At 37.3% G+C, this 19,197-nt stretch overlaps 1 protein-coding gene across 1 annotated transcript in view; it reads left to right on the forward strand.

The window, feature by feature from the left end:
- The window catches only part of LOC126189020 (uncharacterized), a 165,812-nt gene that overhangs the window by 42,601 nt on the left and 104,014 nt on the right, over positions 1 to 19,197 (forward strand). Inside the window, exons 3-4 of the mRNA XM_049930839.1 lie at positions 4,893 to 5,096; positions 5,248 to 11,015. Coding sequence (XP_049786796.1) covers positions 4,893 to 5,096; positions 5,248 to 11,015 — 5,972 coding nt within the window. The remainder of the gene's footprint in view (positions 1 to 4,892; positions 5,097 to 5,247; positions 11,016 to 19,197) is intronic.

Here is a 19,197-nt window from a genome sequence, read left to right on the forward strand (position 1 = left end):
AATGATGATAAAGTCTGCCAATCACCATAAAGTGACTTATGGAAAATAGAAGTAGATGTTGATAATAACTCACCATTGGACAACTTTTACTGAACTAAAAATTCAGTAACTCCAAATCACGAGATAAATGTTGCCTTCAGTGTGAGCTATATTTTCTGCCAATGTATTCTACTAATGAATTTTATTTGATGTGTAATCTGATTCGGGAAGAGAGACTCGACCAGATTCCATTGGATATTTGCACTAGCGTATTGCCAAAATACTATCACCAAATGTATTTGCTCCAGTCAGTACTCTGTTCTGGACTGTGTGCACTCTGAAGAGAAATGCAGATTTGAAAGCTGAGCCACTGTGTTCAGATTCTCATTTGGGTGCCTTCTGTTCAATGCTTCTAGACTCAGAGTGGTTGTCTGGAAGTCTGTTATGTATACTCAGTGTGAAATAACGCATCAAAGGGATCAAATATTAACTTGACATACTGTCTTATTGCCCAGTATGCAGTAAAATATTGCAATCATCTTTTTATGAGAAAATGTATGAGATGTTACCAAACATGGGAAACCAAATTGCAAACAAGCTGTTCATGCAGGATAATCTGAAGCAATTTTTTTGTGATAGAAACATGGGATATTCATTCCCCTCATACCAGTTCTTTCAGGTGAACACAGTGCTGTTCGAAAACAACCATGAAGCTATATTCTTAATTCAGTTTCCTACATGTCACAAACTGTTGGTCACATTCCATCAGTGTATTTCGAGCAGGAGGGTACAGAGACATTGAAAGATTTCTTTCTTTCTTTCTTTTCTTCTTTTTTTAATTAATTTATTTTTTTAAATACTTTAGGTTTGTAATTCTAATTGTGTTTCTGTTTGCATATTGTTTTAACTGCACTTTTAATTAAGAGACATGCTACTTCTTTACAGAAGGGCAGAGCACCACAATTTAAAAGATGTTATGGTTTCCAGACAGGTGGAACAGTGAAGCAGCTTTTTTCTGTATTTTCATTCCTAGCCCTTTACTGGTTTTAATTTAAGCATACCCTTCATTTTCAAAATTATATGTATTTCATATTTCCAGACTAAACAATGCATAGGCTAAATCAGCATCCACATAAAGATTTTGTGTAGCTATCATGTTAATCAAAAACAGTAAATTTTAGGGAGTATGGCCACTATATACATATGTACATACAGTAGTTTTCAGTTATGGCTTTGATTTTTGTATTGCCTTTTTAGTCAGTTTTTCAGTTAAGTTTCATTGTGTGATGTTAACTGCGAAAGAGAAAATAAGTTTCCACCAATCCTGGGTCAAATTTTGAGTCTCCCCACTTTGTTCCACGTTTGGTGAATTTTAGTGAGTGGAAATTAGATACTTCTAATGTTTTTGGGATGTTCTATATTTTTATTTATTATTATTATTATTATTATTATTATTATTATACCACAGTTTTATCAGTTGGCCTAAATTTTACAGCTTCGTATGTGTTGCCTCTACATAAATTAAATCCCCTGCCATATTTTTCTGTCTGTATATGAAGTTGGCTTATCTCGGGAACTACTGTAGGGATTTTGACGTAGTTTTCACTAATAGATAGACTGATTATTGAGGGTGGTTTATATATATAATTATCACTATGCCAGACAAGTCATCCGACCGGAGATACTTTGTATTATCTGTGCAAAGCCAAGGCAAATTGTTAATTATGTATAAAAGTAAAGTTAGGAAAAATAAAAGTAGATCCTCAATTTAAATGCATTCTTCTGTACAATTGTTATATTTATATTTATTTTTGATGTATTATGTTTTTCTTTTTTATGGTGAAAATGATTTCATAGGATAAGAAATTGGTAGCAAGACTGTTATGCAATTGAAACATAAACAGGAAAGTTTTGAAACTTTTAATAAACTAGTTTTACTACTGCATTTTCAGTTTTGCTTGTCAGATATGAATTTTTTTTATGTACTACTTTGATTTTTATTCAGTAGAAGAAATTATTTGTTTTATGAAAGTTATTATAGTTGCTGCAGTTACGTTGTTTTTGCTTTTGTTATTCCTGTTTAGTTTATTTCCCTTATTGTTTTCAGGCTTCTCTTATAATTTTGCTGGATCAAAATATTAATTGAGGCTTATTATTGTGAAAAAAGAAGCTTCTTTTCAATCGTGGTCCTCTTAAAAATAGTAAGTATGTAGCATCGGATTGTCATTTGCTGTAATTCTGGTGTAACTTCACACTTTGCGGTAATTTGCCATATCTGCTACCACTAAGATATGAGAAATTAACAACAAAAAACACTCCCACCTCTTTTCCACTAGTCTTTGTGAAAAATCTGATAATTTTTGTAGTTGGAGCATTTGATCTACCTGAACAATGTGAAAAACAAGACTTTCATGTTCTTCTTCTTCTTCTTCTTCTTCTTCTTGGAGATTTTGACATATGTACATAATCCTAATATTATGTGGACCATTTTAATACCTCTTAATGCTTTTTTGCAGTCAAGAGTTTTCTTTTCCAGTAACTAGAATGTGTCTGTTGTCTTGTTGTATCTAAAACTTTGGATCTTACCATCCTGTCTTTTTAGTTGTTCTTCATGACCTTTCTCTTTATCTTCAGTAACTGCATCAAAAGTTTGGATTGCCTACATTCTATTTCTGTTTAATGTTGCATGGAAAAAAAACTCAGGAACCTCTTTTTAAATAATAGTTCATGGTTAATTGTGAAGCAGTTGATCTTCTTGAAGAAACTTTGTTTCGTATCACCTAGGCCAAGTCTAATATTTACCACATTGCTCTTTAATTTAATTCTGCTTCTGAAAATCAAAAAATTTGACTGACTTAGGAACATAATACTTTTCTTCTTTCTTTTGCTAAAGTATACTGCCTATTTAATGTACTGTACAGTGAAGGTTTTCAGTGATCAATTTAATCCCATTTAATAATTTCACTTACATATGTTTTGGATAGAACAGTAGCAACATGAATCATACCTTACTGCCAGCATCACATTCATAGTTAGGTGTTCCATTTGTCATAACCGCCATTACTTTTGTGGCATGTAAGAGAAATACTCACTAGTTAATGACTGTAACAAACACTTAAAGTCTAAGAGAGCAGAGATACTCTCAGTGGGGTCACAGTAACTGGCCACAATGGGACGTCCTGGGTGGTTGGGTTTATGAACTTCATGATGTTTGTAGAAGGTAGGAGTGCAGGGAGTGGTAGGGGTAAGTAGAGAGATGGACTCTGGGGAGAGGTTCTGGGATGGGCCTAGGATTTGAGGAGTGACTGGAAATCCTGCTGGGTTACTGGAATGGGATCACTGTGGCATGGTTTGTAGGTGGAAATATCTGACAGCTGACGGAGTCCTTCTGCCACGTAATACTTGTGGTTACATTCCATCCTGGATTTTCCATTGTTTGAACAGGAAAGAAAGTTATAGCTAACCTTGCTGACATAATGATTGAGACTCAGAACTACTGTCCAAGAGCAACTGATTTAAAACCCTGTTTGAATTTCCTGAGAGTAGGTTTTTTGCAGTTTCCATTTGTTACTTCAGGGGAAAGACATGCTACTTCCTTCAGAAAGTCGACGACTGAATTTGTGCCCCATCGTTATGAAACAGATGCTTGTGTTCCATCTCTAATGACCACAACCTTATTTCATTTTGCTGCAGCTGTACTTCATAGTGATTGTGTTGCAATACTAACTGCCTTATAATTTTTTTACGAAGTTGTATGTATCTTAGTATAATGGGACATTCTTTATGTCGTACATGATAGGTCATTTGTAGAATTCTCATTTAAAAAATTGAGCATGATAAATTGCACAAACTAATTTCAGTATTGAGCTTCTTAACTACATAACACTTCACATCAGGTGAAAGAATTAGGGCTGTTGCATGTACTGTAGAGTGGTGTTGGTGGCGGCAGTGGCACAGAGGTAGTGTTGGTGGTGGCCGTGATGTATGACAAGGTTGAATTTATGAAGAGGGTGATGTAAGGTACTTCATAAATAGAAGTGGTCTCAGTATTGACAGAATTACAAATATTAGAAGACAAGGAAATGAAGTGCGTAGAATATGAGCTCTTTCAGAAGAATTGCATGTGTCAGATATTTTCAGAGGATAAGAAAATGACAAGGGATGGAAGTAAAAAGAATGTTAACTATAGTTGGGGCAAAAGTACTAGTGGATGGAAGCAAAGCATAATTCTGTGTACATACTGAAACCAAAATGTTGTGCAGAGAGGATTTGATAGAAGAAAGATACAGACTTTGTCACATGTGTTAATGGAATCTGAATGAAAAAGAGAAGTATTGGCAAGGATATGAGTCATATAAAGAGAATATGTGAAGGAATGGGCACTTTCAGCGAGATGGTTTTGTTGTGGAAGAGTAACCAAAGGTTACAAAATCTTCCTAAACAATGCCTTTAATGTAGCCAGGGCTGGGTTCATACAGTGCAATTACAAGAAAACATATCCGGACCAAATTATTGGTAGTGTGGGCAGAGAAATATTTTTGAAATCAACTTAGTACTTTGTTTGTTAAAGTCAGTTGCAGTATTCAGTCTGCTAAGCCAGATACTATTTTATATTGTGTAGATACAGGGCTTGACAATGAAAATGACTCTGTGGGTGACATTATCAGTGCTGCTGAGCAGAAGATCCAAGAAACATAATTTGTGGGGAAACTATAGTTAATCCCGTCAGTAATAAGAAGAAGAAACTTTGATTATGGAGAAACATTATTGTTTAATTTAATTTTGTAGCGCACAAATCTTCTAATACTTTGACTTTTCTCCTTCGTGTTTCTAGGTATTTTAGTTTTATAATTATAATACCTATATGCATTAGAGGAAGCAATAATGAAAAATAATCTTTCTTTTAAATACAGGATCTACAGCAATTCATTATATTGTGATTTGGAACTGGTGTTTAACACAACTACTATACATACACACAGCAGTATTTTAAAAGTGCGTGCTGAAAAATTTTTCACAAAGCTGCGTGCCATTCCTTCTTTAACGTCCGTGCAGGATGGTTTGCAGTCAGTATATTTTGAGAAGAGATCTGTGGAATGCATAAAAAGCTTCATAAGGTACTGTATGGTAAATTTTCTCTCTCTCTCTCTCTCTCTCTCTCTCTCTCTCTCTCTCTCTCCCTCTCGTGTTTTACCAAATAATTGTAGATTTTCTTTATACCAGTGCAAGAAATTCTCTCTCTCATTCAAAGTATTGTTCTTGTTGCAGGGATATTTATTCAAAATGCACAGTTACTGAGGAGGAGAAAGATGCAGTTCGGTGCTTAGAAGAAATAAGTGATCAGGTTCATGGTAACACCCAAACATTCAAAAGGAATAATAGTTTTGATACTGTTTTGAGCCCTGAATCTGACATTTTTCTAACCCCAAATTGTTCCCCCTCTGAATTATATCCACAGAGTGGAAACCAAAAGCCCGTTGCCTCACTTGTTTTAGATGGAAGTTATCTGAAAACTGTTGAATCAAAACAAGATAAATCAATTATAAACCTTCACAAAACAAATCAATCATACTATTCTATTGTTCCAGTGGATGAAATTTTTGTTTGCCCAGATTCTGTACCAAAACAGCAATGTACAATTTTGGAAAAAGAACTTGAGGAACAAGATGAGCTACTGAAGTCTTTTCAGTCTATTAAGTCTAAAGAAAATAACAAAACTACTACCAGAAAATTAAAAAAACCAACTACTTTGCCATTCTTATCTAGTCATTTAACCAAAAAGCAAAAGCGTGGTTGTGATTCTAATAGTAGAGAGCAATTTTTAAAAAATAACAAACGTGTCATTGATACCAGACAAGATAAGATTCATCAGAATTGTCGGAAAACAGACTCGAAAACCAGTGTAAATGGAAAGGTGAATTGTGAGACAAATGGACCATCTTGTGAGCAGTGTGAGAATAAAGAGAGGATAATTAAGAAAGACGAAGAAAGAGAACAAGAAGAAACTGAAGTAAAAAAGAATTCCAAGGTGAATTTTACCCTCCACTTTTCTGATGAAAAGTTTATAAATACATTTGTTGATAATACAGTTGAAGATGATTTTATGTGCAGTCCCATTGAAGTTGTAGACAGTGTGCTAGAGTGCTGCAAGAGAAGGGAAACTACTGAAGACCTGCCTTACTTCTCATGCAGCCCTGAAATGGATGCAAGTGGTGGTGGCCCAGACTCCGGCCTTGACACAAGTTCTACGGGATGTTTACCTGCCGGCGGTTTCAGTAGTCCTCGAGAGCACACAGTGTCAGAGACCTCTGGAGTTGATCTCACAGAAGCAGCCATTGGAGAAGATATGCCTCATGATGGTGATGATGGCGGGTTAGTTGCTCGACCTGTAAAGTCGTCTGCATCGTCTTCTGTGTCCTCAGAAGCTGGTACATGGGACAGTACTTTTCCTCCTTCAAATAGTGACAATGGTCAGGAACAGAATACCGAAGATAAGACTAACACAGACTCTGTAAAGACTTTACCAGCTAATAGAAAACAAGACAGTGAGTATTGGAATGACGCAGGTGGGGAGGCAGTAATAAAGCATGAAAAGAGTGACCATGGTTTCAGCAGCCACGTTTCAGCTCCAGTTCAGGAAAAGCCCTGCATATCACGACAAACAAATAATGTTAGTAGTGACTTGCCAATATCTGCTACATCAGTCACTAATATTTCATTACAAACAAAAAGTGAAGAAAATTTAGGAAACTCAAGTGAGCTTCCAAAAACTAAAATTTCAGAGTCAGCTGTAGTGAATAAGAAGCAAAATGATATTTGTGATAAATATTCAGAAATGCATGATAGTGACGAAACAGAAAAACATGAGGATAGGGAAATAAAAGAAGATACCAACAAGATTGCCCCTGAAGATGAGGCTTCTGATACAGAGGGAAAGTTGAAGGATGAATTTGGAACTAATTATGTTGAAACAAAATTCATACCTGGTTTATACAGCTCTTATAATGAAAGATGCAATGACTGGTGGCTAGAGCCATCACCACACAGTTCATTGGGTTCACAGAATTATTTCATAGATGCTGCTAGTTTAGTAGATGATAGTGAAGTTAGTTTACCTCCCTTTCCGATGAGTAAATCAGATCAAATTGTGAAAGATACCAAAGAGAATGAACTACCTGTAATGGATACAGTAACAGCAACACCTCATACTTCACCTGTAAGTGAACGTAGCAAACTCTCTAGTATTACTGCACCTGAAATAGACATTGTTAGCAGTACAGCTCCTCCTGTCTCACAAGTTTTAAGTGCTGTCAAAATAGAACAACAAAATTTATTGGAGTCAGATCTGAACGTAGTTAATACGGATGAGGAGGTTGTTTATAAACCAAATGAACATCTGAAAGGTGCTCCTGAACTAGCCCAGCCTAAGTATACACATTTAAAACCCAGTGCTACGAGACTTGATGGGCAAGATAGTTATGCTGAGTTTGAGAAGGAATTGAAGTTGTCAGAATCCTTTGCACCACAGATCGCTTTACAAAAACTGCACAGAGGAGGACTGAGGAGAAGATGGGATTCTTGTTCGGAGGAAATGTTAGGTGGCAGTTCTAGGCAGTTTGACACAGTTGATGCCTTGGCAGAGGTTTGCAAGAGTGATTTGAATATTATACACACAGTTTCAGTAGAGGATAATAAGGAAAAAGACAATGAACTGGGGCATGCAATTTCTTCTTCTTTGCAGAAAGTCGTTAAATTGGAGAGGGAGTCTCAAGCCAAAGATTCATCTTGTGAGAACTCATTTTCAAATGTTGAACCTGCAACTGAAGCAGCAGTAGATTTGGAGTCTGAATTTGACAGACAGAAACGGCGTAGTTATATTTCTTGGGAAGGAGATAGCTTTAAACAAGAAACTTACCATGCAACAAATGAAGAAAATGATGAGTCTGTGTATAATGCAAATTTGCATGAAAACCCTGATGCAAAGCATGAGGGTAATGGTACTGGCACTGAGCAAGTAGATGGTGGTAATGTAACTGTGGGCGCGGATGACAAAAGTAATACTTCAACAGAAGCAGAACCACGACCAAGTTTGATAAGAAGAAATACATTTGAACTTGATACAGATGATGAACATCTGGCTATTTTGCGCCAGGAATATGAGCGAAGACAAGGAAATCTGGTATTTCAAAGTCACATACCTCAATTCTCTGGCCACATTACAGGAAATGAAGGCTTTCGTGATGCTCAGAGCTTAATCATGGTTGGCTCAGATTTAACAGCAGAGGGGATTATGACAGAATATATGCATGGCTCTCATATTTCAGCTCCTAGCTCCTTGTTACTTGATTCATCTAAATTAATTGCGAATATTGACCACACTTTGAATGTCGCAGTTCCTGCTGCTTTACCTGACACTACTATAGGGACTGTTGCAAATCCTTCTACCCGTATTCACACAGGAGAAGTGAAGGAATTAAATGAGATGAGGGAGTATACACTTACAGATGGATTAAAAATAGAACCATACTCAGAAGTGCCTGTTATTGAGTTAGGTGTTTCTGAGGATGCGATGTCTCTTTACACAAATGAGTATAAAAAGTATTGTGAGTCAATGCCATCTCAGAAGCAGGAATTTTTGAATTCAAATGGGTTGACTACTGATTTGGCTGCATTATCTCAGACTGATAAAGACACACAAAAATATGCTGCTATTAATTATGATAGCAATTCAAAACCTGTTGTTTCTGGTGCATTAACATTCAGTGATATTGTTGAGGAAAAGAAATCATGGGATAGCCCAAAGAAACAGAAACGCACAGAGTCAACCCCTATTATTTCTGGAGGTGTTTCAACAGTAGATTTTTCTGTGAAACCGAGAAAGATAAATGACAGCCCAGTCTTATCCCGTAGAAGAAATGAATTGGCTCCTATTCTTTCTGGTGCTGCCCCAGCATTACCAGAGACAAAAGTAGATACGATTGATGCCCAGGCTCCCAAAAACGTATCTGCAAAGTCAGCCTGGGTAGTGGATATGAGTGACTGTGCAGTAACTGTTGCAAAAAAGCCACCTTTAGACTCCAGAAGGCGTCGTAAGAGTGATATTGCCATGGCACCTTCAAAAAATCTAACTGATTCTGTAGAACAAGATCAAAGTGTTGAAAACAAAGAAGCAACTAATGGTTATGTTGTTGAATTAAAAGAATCAGCATCACAAGGACATGGTCTAAATTTGAAGAGTAGTGAAGTGCTTCCGAAAGAAAACAAAATTCAGAAAAGTGCATCTGCATCATCAGTGAAGAGTTGTGGTTTAGGATATTTTGTTGACTTGTCTGAACCAAAGACTGGGAAGTCTGAGAGGAAGGTACCCAATAATACAGAAGTAAAAGTTCATTCCTTAAAATCAAATGCTCAGGAGGGCAAGTCGTGTGGATATTTTGTTGGCTTAGGAAAGGAAGAACTGAGTCAAAAGAAAGGAATTAATAGCATTGTAAAACAGCATTCTGCAGATGAAATTAAAGATGTTTCAAGTGAGAAAAAAAATCTTATGTTCTCAATGTTCATTGACATTAGTGCTCCAAAACAAGAAACTCATCCAGACATGAATGGAACAGATGAAAAAGAGCTCTCCCCTTCTTCTCCAAAGAGAAAACTTGTACAGTCTATAAAAACTGAGGGTCCTTCAAAATCAGGAAAACAAAACCGAATTGCTGGAACAACTTTTGATGTAGCTGATGAAAAGCAACACTCTTCAAAAGGAACGTACATGTATATAGATGCCAGCATTCCTTCATCTGTAACAGAGCATGCTGCTTCAGCCATTGATAGAACAGTTAAAGAAATGCCTGAGAAAAAACAGGCAGTATTTATGTTCATAGAATCTGATTCCCCTGTCACAAGACGCAAGACATTGCCCTCCGGTCTGAGGCCAACCTTCAATCGTCATTCTTGGAACCCAGAAACTGAAGAAAGGGCCGTTTCTCGTAAACAACATAAGCGTGCGCACAGTCTATCTGTTGACAGGAGCTCTCTCTCAACCAGCAGTGAAGAAAAATCCTCTAGTGCCTCTTCATTATCAAAAAGTCGATTCCAAAGCAGCAGCCAGTCTCTTAGTGAAGATGGCCATATTGTTAAGCAAATGTCCTCATCTTGTCATGGCCGTCTGATGTCAAAGACTTATGAGAAATACGTGAAGCGTTCATTGAGTTCTGAAGGGAATTCTGAAAGTGATATTAATACAATAGCAGAAGAAAAAAATTACAGTGAGAAAGTGCAACAGAAAAGCTCAGAAGCATTGTTTATAGCACTCGAAGAGACAGATATGAAGGACTCTGGCTCACCAGTAGCTACAGACAGGTCAGATCAAAACAAGGGATCATCAGTTGTTGATAATAAAGTTTACAGACAGCGTCGTTTGGCAAAAGGAGAGAGTGAACACACTGTTCTGGAGAAAAATGTTTCCAGTAGCTCACATGGCTCTGATGTTGAATGCTCTTCTGGAAGTGGTGACAAGAGATTACCAAAAAAATTGCTGGATCAGGAATGTCATTTACAAACAGGGAAGGAGCAGGAGCTTACTTCAGAGTCATCTAACAGAACTTCCACTGTGGAGGTCATGAAAGATGCGAATGCTGCAGAAGTCGAATTTCAGGAGTCTGAAGCAAAATCGGTTGTTAGTGGTAGCTTTGTGAAACTCTCAGATCTGGACAGAGAGCCAGAAACAAAACCAGATTCATGCAGTGTAGATCCTCTGCCTTCATTTAGTAGTACTGGCAGAATGACACGCAGCATTCCAGAAACATCTTGGATTGAGAATAAGCTATTGATGACTCGCTCTATTGGTAGCGGGGCGACAAGCAAATCCTTAGGTAGACTTTTTCCACACCTTCATTCGACAGCTGCTTCCAGTTCTTCACCCAAGACTGGGCACAGCAAGTCTCCTTCTTCCGGACAGCTTGAAGGCGAAGATAATGAAACACAAGTGTCTGAAACATCTGACCTGAGCAGTATGCAGAGCAGTATGGGTCCTTCAGGATTAGGTAAGAATGTATGGATTTGTAACTCTTCTAGTTTTCATTCTAATGAGATGCCAAAGAGAATTGTTAGTTTTAAGAGAGATAATAGTATCGCAGAGAAGGAAGATGGCATGCATAAAAGCACTAATAATTTAAGGAGTAGAAGTAACAACTCACCAAATAGTAGAGGTTGTGAATTGTCGAACGGCGCACAGTGAAGACTGAGAACTTGGCTAGCTTTCAAACAGAAGCTTATTGATATGCCTTTTAGCAACCTAGCACCTCTACTGTTTGGTGAGGTGTTACCTTTATTCCTTCAATTATTTACATTCTGCCAGGACTTTATAATACCTATTTATAAAGCAGGGGGTCACATCAATGTGAATCTTTACTTTTTGTGCTAGTTAGAGTACTGTTGGAGTGTCATGTGTTTTGATTCAATATGTGATGACAATAATGTTTTTGAGCCTTCAGTTTAAAATTTAACATTGACAGTAATTTAGTTTACAGGGTATGGGGAAGACTATCATTTCATGCATATTACATTGCTCATTAGGGACTATTTGAGCCAAAACATATAACTGAATTGCTTCATATGCAATTAAGAATGTGAACTACTTCTTTCATAAGTAATTACTTAATTCCTGTACAAGTGTAGGTAAGTTAGTTATTGAGCAAGAACAGTGCTTATTAGCTAGTGTAGAAGTTGTGGAACATAAAAAATGTCAGGGGTAGTGGAGGTGGAATGTGTACAGCTTTTAAGATAAGTGACAACAGGTCCTATAAATAAACATAGTGATCTCTTGGCTATTTTAAAAGTATCTTGCATAATTCAGCTGATGGCTCATAATGATACTGACTTTTTTTTGTAACGTTCTGCATTTACTTCAGAGGCAGCCTACGTTGTCTTATTGTTTGTGGCAAGATGCGGAAAAAAATTTTTACTTAATAAGAGTACAGACTGGGGTGGAACCAACAATGGAGCTTTGAAAAGACTGTATTGGACGAGTAATAGTTACGAAAGGGGTGATGTAAAAGTCACTCAGAACTGTGAAGCACGAGAGATGCAGATTAAGCAATAGTGGATTGTAGCAATCAAGTCCCCAGTTCTTCTCTCCAGAAAGTTCAGTGCCATAATCACAGTTGCTTCAGACGTTATGTCCAGTTATTATTATTATTATTATTATTATTATTATAAGGTGTACAACTTTGCTTCCACCGCTTTTTCCCCAACATTTGAGGCTTTAATGAAACAAATTGGTTACATGTGTATCATTCAAAGTATTTTCCATTACTGGCCAATACTTTCTCCCACCTTTCGGGCAGTGTACGAATCCCACATCAAAAAAATTGTTCACCTTTTGAAGCAATCCACGAATTGATCCAATTTGTGACTTCATGAGGTCAGAAGTGTTGGTCAGCCAGGCCATGCGCCATTGATCTAAACAGGTGATAGTCAGAGGGAGCAATGTCTGGAGAAAATTCAGATGGGGTAGGACTTCTCATTTTAACGTTTCCAAGTATGATTTGACCACTTTTGCAACATGGGGCTGAGCATTGTCGTGCTGCAAAATCACTTTATCTTGCCTCTCGCTGTATTGAGGCCGTTCGTCTTTTAATGCTCTGCTCAAACACATTAATTGTATTCGATAACGAGCACCTGTGATTGTTTCACTTGGTTTTAACACCTAATAGTACACTACGCCAAGCTGGTCCCACCAAATGCAGAGCATGATATTGGAGCTGTGAATATTCGGTTTGGCTGTCGACGTGGAAGCATGGCCGGGATATCCCCATGATTTTTGCGTTTAGCATTATCGTAATGAACCCATTTTTTGTCTCCGGTCACAATGCGATATAAAAGTCCCTTCTGTTTTTGCCTCTGAAGGCAGGCACACACACACACACACACACACACACACACACACACACACACACACACCGTTCAAGAGCTCTTGGTCTCAGCTCACACCAGACCCAAGTTCCTTCTTTCAGAATCATGCCCACAGCCTTGAGACATTTTGAAATGGCTTGCTGTGTCACTCCCACTAATCATGCCAATTCTTCTTGAGTTTGACGCGAGTCTTCACTCAGCAATGTCTCCAATTCTGCATCTTTGAAAACATTCTGTCTTCCACCACTATGCTGGTCTAAGAGGTTAAAATCACAGTTCTTGAAGCGTTGAAATAACTCACGACATGTTCTTTCACTAATACCGTCCTTACCATACGTACTTGAAAGCATTCGATGAGACTCAGCTGCTGTTTTCTCCATATTGAAACAAAACAGTAACACCTCCTGTGAATTATGAGAATTAGGCTCATAAACTGACATTTTCAATCAAGAACAACTTTATGATGCAGACACAAATCAATTAATGTTTGAGTGAGGTAATGTTAACCGAGGTCCAAGCTGAGTGCCTGACGTCTGCGATTTGTTTCTTTTGTCCGCTGCGTACTGTTGACGCCACCTGTCGGCAAATGGTGGAAGCAATGTTGTACACCTTGTCCTTCTTCTGTAGTGGTCAATCCAAGGATTGGTGTGCAACAGCTACAATGGCAGCTTGTCTCCATTCTTGTGCGTCTTTCAGCTTTTCTCTTCATTTCTTTATAGGTGTTACATCCCACATCTTTCACGATTTGATCCATGTACCTCAGTCGTGGTCTTCCTCTCGGTCTTTTTCCCTCGACATATCCCTCTATGACTGTGTTCAGGAGTCCTTTATGTCTTAATAGATGGCCTGTAAATTGCACTCTTCTTTTAACCATGAAACTCCAGAAACTTCTCTTCTCACCTACTCTTTCCAGAACCACTTCGTTTGTGACCTTGTCGATCCATTTTATTTTGAGCATGCATCTATAGCACCACATTTCAAAAGAATTTAGCTTCTGATCTTCCTCTGTCCCGAGAGTCCATGTTTCACATCCATAGCATGCCACACTCCACACATATGATTTCAAAAATCTTTTCCTGATTTCAAGGCTGATGCTCTTAGATGTTAATATGTTCTTCTTCTTGTTAAAAGCAGCCTTTGCTTGAGCTATTCTACTTCTCACTTCTGCCTTGCTCCTTCCATCCCTGGTAATATTACTGCCCAGATAGTAAATTTATCAACTTGTTCAAGCAGTTCATTGCCTACATGAACTTGGACTTTCACTTGATCTTCTTTGTCGCATGCCATTACTTTTGTTTTTGCTTTATTAATTCACCTTTTATTATTATTATTATTATCGACTTTTTTTTCTCAGACTTAAGTCTGGTTAAAAATGGAACGTGACGCGGACCTCGGTCAAGCGTGACTTCCTTGTAACTGTATGGTATATGTTATATTGCATTTAGGAACTTTCGGGTAATTGAACATGTATCAATAATTACGGATTTCTGTAATTGTATATATAAGTTTGGATGTAGCTGTATTGCATTGATGTACTGGTGAATATTGTGAGGTATGACTCCTGTAGTTGATAGTATAATTGGGATAATGTCGACTTTATCCTGATGCCACATGTCCTTGACTTCCTCAGCCAGTTGGATGTATTTTTCAATTTTTTCTCCTGTTTTCTTCTGTATATTTGTTGTGTTGGGTATGGATATTTCAATTAGTTGTGTTAATTTCTTCTTTTTATTGGTGAGTATGATGTCAGGTTTGTTATGTGGTGTTGTTTTATCTGTTGTAATCGTTCTGTTCCAGTATAATTTGTATTCATCATTCTCCAGTACATTTTGTGGTGTGTACTTGTATGTGGGAACGTGTTGTTTTATTAGTTTATGTTTCATGGCAAGTTGTTGATGTATTATTTTTGCTACATTGTCATGTCTTCTGGGGTATTCTGTATTTGCTAGTATTGTACATCCGCTTGTGATGTGATCTACTGTTTCTATTTGTTGTTTGCAAAGTCTGCATTTATCTGTTGTGGTATTGGGATCTTTAATAATATGCTTGCTGTAATATCTGGTGTTTATTGTTTGATCCTGTATTGCAATCATGAATCCTTCCGTCTCACTGTATATATTGCCGTTTCTTAGCCATGTGTTGGATGCGTCTTGATCTATGTGTGGCTGTGTTAGATGATACGGGTGCTTGCCGTGTAGTGTTTTCTTTTTCCAATTTACTTTCTTTGTATCTGTTGATGTTATGTGATCTAAAGGGTTGTAGCAGTGGTTATGAAATTGCAATGGTGTAGCTGATGTATTTATATGAGTGATTGCTTTGTGTATTTTGCTAGTTTCTGCTCGTTCTAGAAAGAATTTTCTTAAATTGTCTACCTGTCCATAATGTAGGTTTTTTATATCTATAAATCCCCTTCCACCTTCCTTTCTGCTTAATGTGAATCTTTCTGTTGCTGAATGTATGTGATGTATTCTATATTTGTGGCATTGTGATCGTGTAAGTGTATTGAGTGCTTCTAGGTCTGTGTCACTCCATTTCACTACTCCAAATGAGTAGGTCAATACTGGTATAGCATAAGTATTTATAGCTTTTGTCTTGTTTCTTGCTGTCAATTCTGTTTTCAGTATTTTTGTTAGTCTTTGTCTATATTTTTCTTTTAGTTCTTCTTTAATATTTGTATTATCTATTCCTATTTTTTGTCTGTATCCTAGGTATTTATAGGCATCTGTTTTTTCCATCGCTTCTATGCAGTCGCTGTGGTTCTCCAATATGTAATCTTCTTGTTTAGTGTGTTTGCCCTTGACTATGCTATTTTTCTTACATTTGTCTGTTCCAAAAGCCATATTTATATCATTGCTGAATACTTCTGTTATCTTTAGTAATTGGTTGAGTTGTTGATTTGTTGCTGCCAGTAGTTTTAGATCATCCATGTATAGCAAATGTGTGATTTTGTGTGGGTATGTTCCAGTAATATTGTATCCATAATTTGTATTATTTAGCATGTTGGATAGTGGGTTCAGAGCAAGACAGAACCAGAAAGGACTTAATGAGTCTCCTTGGTATATTCCACGCTTAATCTGTATTGGCTGTGATGTGATGTTATCTGAATTTGTTTGGATATTAAGTGTGGTTTTCCAGTTTTTCATTACTGTGTTTAGAAACTGTATCAATTTAGGATCTACTTTGTATATTTCCAATATCTGTAGTAACCATGAGTGGGGTACACTATCAAAGGCTTTTTGGTAATCAATGTATGCGCAGTGTAGGGACCTTTGTTTAGTTTTCGCTTGATATGTCACCTCTGTATCTATTATCAGTTGCTCTTATTATTATTATTATTATTATTATTATTATTATTATTATTATTAAGACTAGCACCAATAGAACACCACATAAATGCTGAGACTGTGTCAGTTTTATTTCCTTTAAAGGATTGTTGTTTTTGTTGTTGTTGTTGTCGTCGTCGTCGTCGTCGTCGTCGTCGTCGTCGTCATCTTCTTCAGTCCAGAGACTGGTTTGATGCAACTCTCCATGCTACTCTGTCCTGTACAAGCTTCATCTCCCAGTAGCTAGTGCAACCTACATCCTTCTGAATCTGTTTAGTGTATTTATCTCTTGGCCTCCCTCTAAGATTTTTACCCTCCATGCTGCCCTCCAGTACTAAGTTGGTGATCCCTTGATACCTCAGAACATGTCCTACCAAGCGATCCCTTCTTCTAGTCAAGTTGTGCCACAAATTTCTCGTGTCCCCAATTCTGTTCAGTACCTCCTCTTTAGTTATGTGACCTACCCATCTAATCTTCAGCATTCGTCTGTAGCACCACATTTCGAAAGCTTCTATTCTCTTCTTGTCTAAACTGTTTATCGTCCACATTTCACTTTCATACATGGCTACACTCCATACAAATACTTTCAGAAATGACTTCCTGACACTTAAATCTATACTCGATGTTAACAAATTTCTCTTCTTCAGAAATGCTTTCCTTGCCATTGCCAGTCTACATTTTATATCCTCTCTACTTCGACCATCATCAGTTATTTTGCTCCCCAAATAGCAAAACTCCTTTACTACTTTAAGTGTCTCATTTCCTAATCTAATTCCCTCAGCATCACCTGATTTAATTCGACTACATTCCATTATTCTCATTTTGCTTTTGTTGATGTTCATCTTATACCCTTCTTTCAAGGCACTGTCCATTCCGTTCAGCTGCTCTCACAGGTCCTTTGCTGTCTCTGACAGAATTACAATGTCATTGGCGAACCTCAAAGTTTTTATTTCTTCTCCATGGATTTTAATTCCTACTCCGAATTTCTCTTTTGTTTCCTTTACTGCTTGCTCAATATACAGATTGAATAACATTGGGCATAGGCTACAACCCTGTCTCACTCCCTTCCCAACCACTGCTTCCCTTTCATTCCCCTGAACTCTTATAACTGCCATCTGGTTTCTGTACAAATTGTAAATAACCTTTCGCTCCCTGTATTTTACCCCTGCCACCTTCAGAATTTGAAAGAGAGTATTCCAGTCATTGTGAAAAGCTTTCACTAAGTCTACGAATGCTAGAAACGTAGGTTTGCCTTTCCTTCATATATTTTCTAAGATAAGTCGTAGGATCAGTATGGCCTCATGTGTTCCACCATTTCTGCAGAATCCAAACTGATCTTCCCCAAGGTTGGCTTCTACCAGTTTTTTCAGGATGGTATCATCCTTATTCTGTGTGTTGCAGCTATGTATTTAATAGAGCTGTGCAGTTACTTCGCAAAAACAATTGCAGGGAAAATAAAAACGTGAAGCTAGAACAAATCAGATATGAAATTAAAAAAGTCATACAAGGTTTAACACATGTGCAATATATAACAAACAGTAACAATGTGTTTATAAAGAGTTTATGCATGTGTCAAAAAAATTCATGTCATGCATAACATGTTTTATCAAGAAATATATCTTTATTTTTAAATAATTTAAACCCCACATAGACCTTTGATGTTATTCAGCAATGATTTAAATATTTTAATACTGTACTCCTTTTTTGCACCAGAGTTAGATTTTTGAAATCACAATGGAGGTCAGCCTTCCTTCCTCATAATATGATCATGGTTCGTTTCATTGGTTTCATAGTGCAGAGGTTTGTCAGCCATGAAGCTCATAATGGAATAGATATATTGGGAAATTGGAGTAATTATCCTAAGTTTCTTAAAGAGATTAAGATGATGTTCTCAAAGGAACTCTGCACATAATTCAGACAACACTTTTCTGCGAAAATGAAATTTTCTTTGATGTGAGTGAATTCCACCAGGAGATAATTCCATAGTACAGAACATAGTGGAAGAACGCGAAGTAAGTGAACTTGGCGACACTGATGTTTCCAATACTAGAGATTGTCCGAATAGCAGAAGTAGCCTAGGACAATTTTTTTATGATATGGAGAACGTGAGGTTCCAGGCTAACACTGCTACCTATGTTGAAACCTAGGAATCTGGCACATTGTACTCCGTAACTTGCTGACTGTCAGGTGCAATAGTTTACCTTCTGTGGGAATTTGTAATCAGAGCTTAACTGGATATAATTAGTTCTTCTCAGAATTATTGACATTGATTTTACTTTGAACCAGGTTAGGAGTTTTGGAAGTAATTTGTTGGCATCAGTCTCTAGAGTGGTGGACTGTTCTATGCTTATCACAATGCTAGTATGATCAGCAAGCATATTGGACTTGTATATTTTGTATGACAAAGATAAGTCAGTTCTATACATGGGAAACAGCAGTGGACCAAGTACAGCTGCCCCTGTCAGACTCTACCCTTCACAAGTTTTGCTGCTCGCCTCAAAAAGTACATTGTGCTTCTTGTCTTGGAAGTAGGATTTTAACCAGTTTCCCATTGCCCCTCTGATGCCATAGTGGCATGCTTTGGGAAGAAGTATTTTGTGATCCACACAGTCGAAAGCCTTAGAAAGATCACAAAATATCCCAAGTGGTTTCATTTATTTACGTAGGGATTTCTTGAAAGAAAATACAGCTTCAACTGTGGAAATACCTTTTTGGAAACCGAACTGTCTTTCACTGATGATGTCAAAGTTTTCAATGTGCCTTACAGTTCTGGAATACAATACTTTCTCAAGGACATACGTGAATGTGGTCAGTAGACAGAGGATATGATACTTTGTGTCTCGTATTTTGTGGTGAGGCTTCACTATAGCAAGCTTCATTCCATCTAAATCCATGCTCCCATCCTGATTCATAGAAGCATTAAATGTGTGGCATATTTGATCAGAGCAGGCTTAATTTCTGGTTATGGAGGCTATGCATATCTAACATA

The sequence above is a fragment of the Schistocerca cancellata genome, chromosome 5, assembly GCF_023864275.1.
Source record: "Schistocerca cancellata isolate TAMUIC-IGC-003103 chromosome 5, iqSchCanc2.1, whole genome shotgun sequence".
Taxonomy (NCBI): Eukaryota; Metazoa; Arthropoda; class Insecta; order Orthoptera; family Acrididae; genus Schistocerca; species Schistocerca cancellata.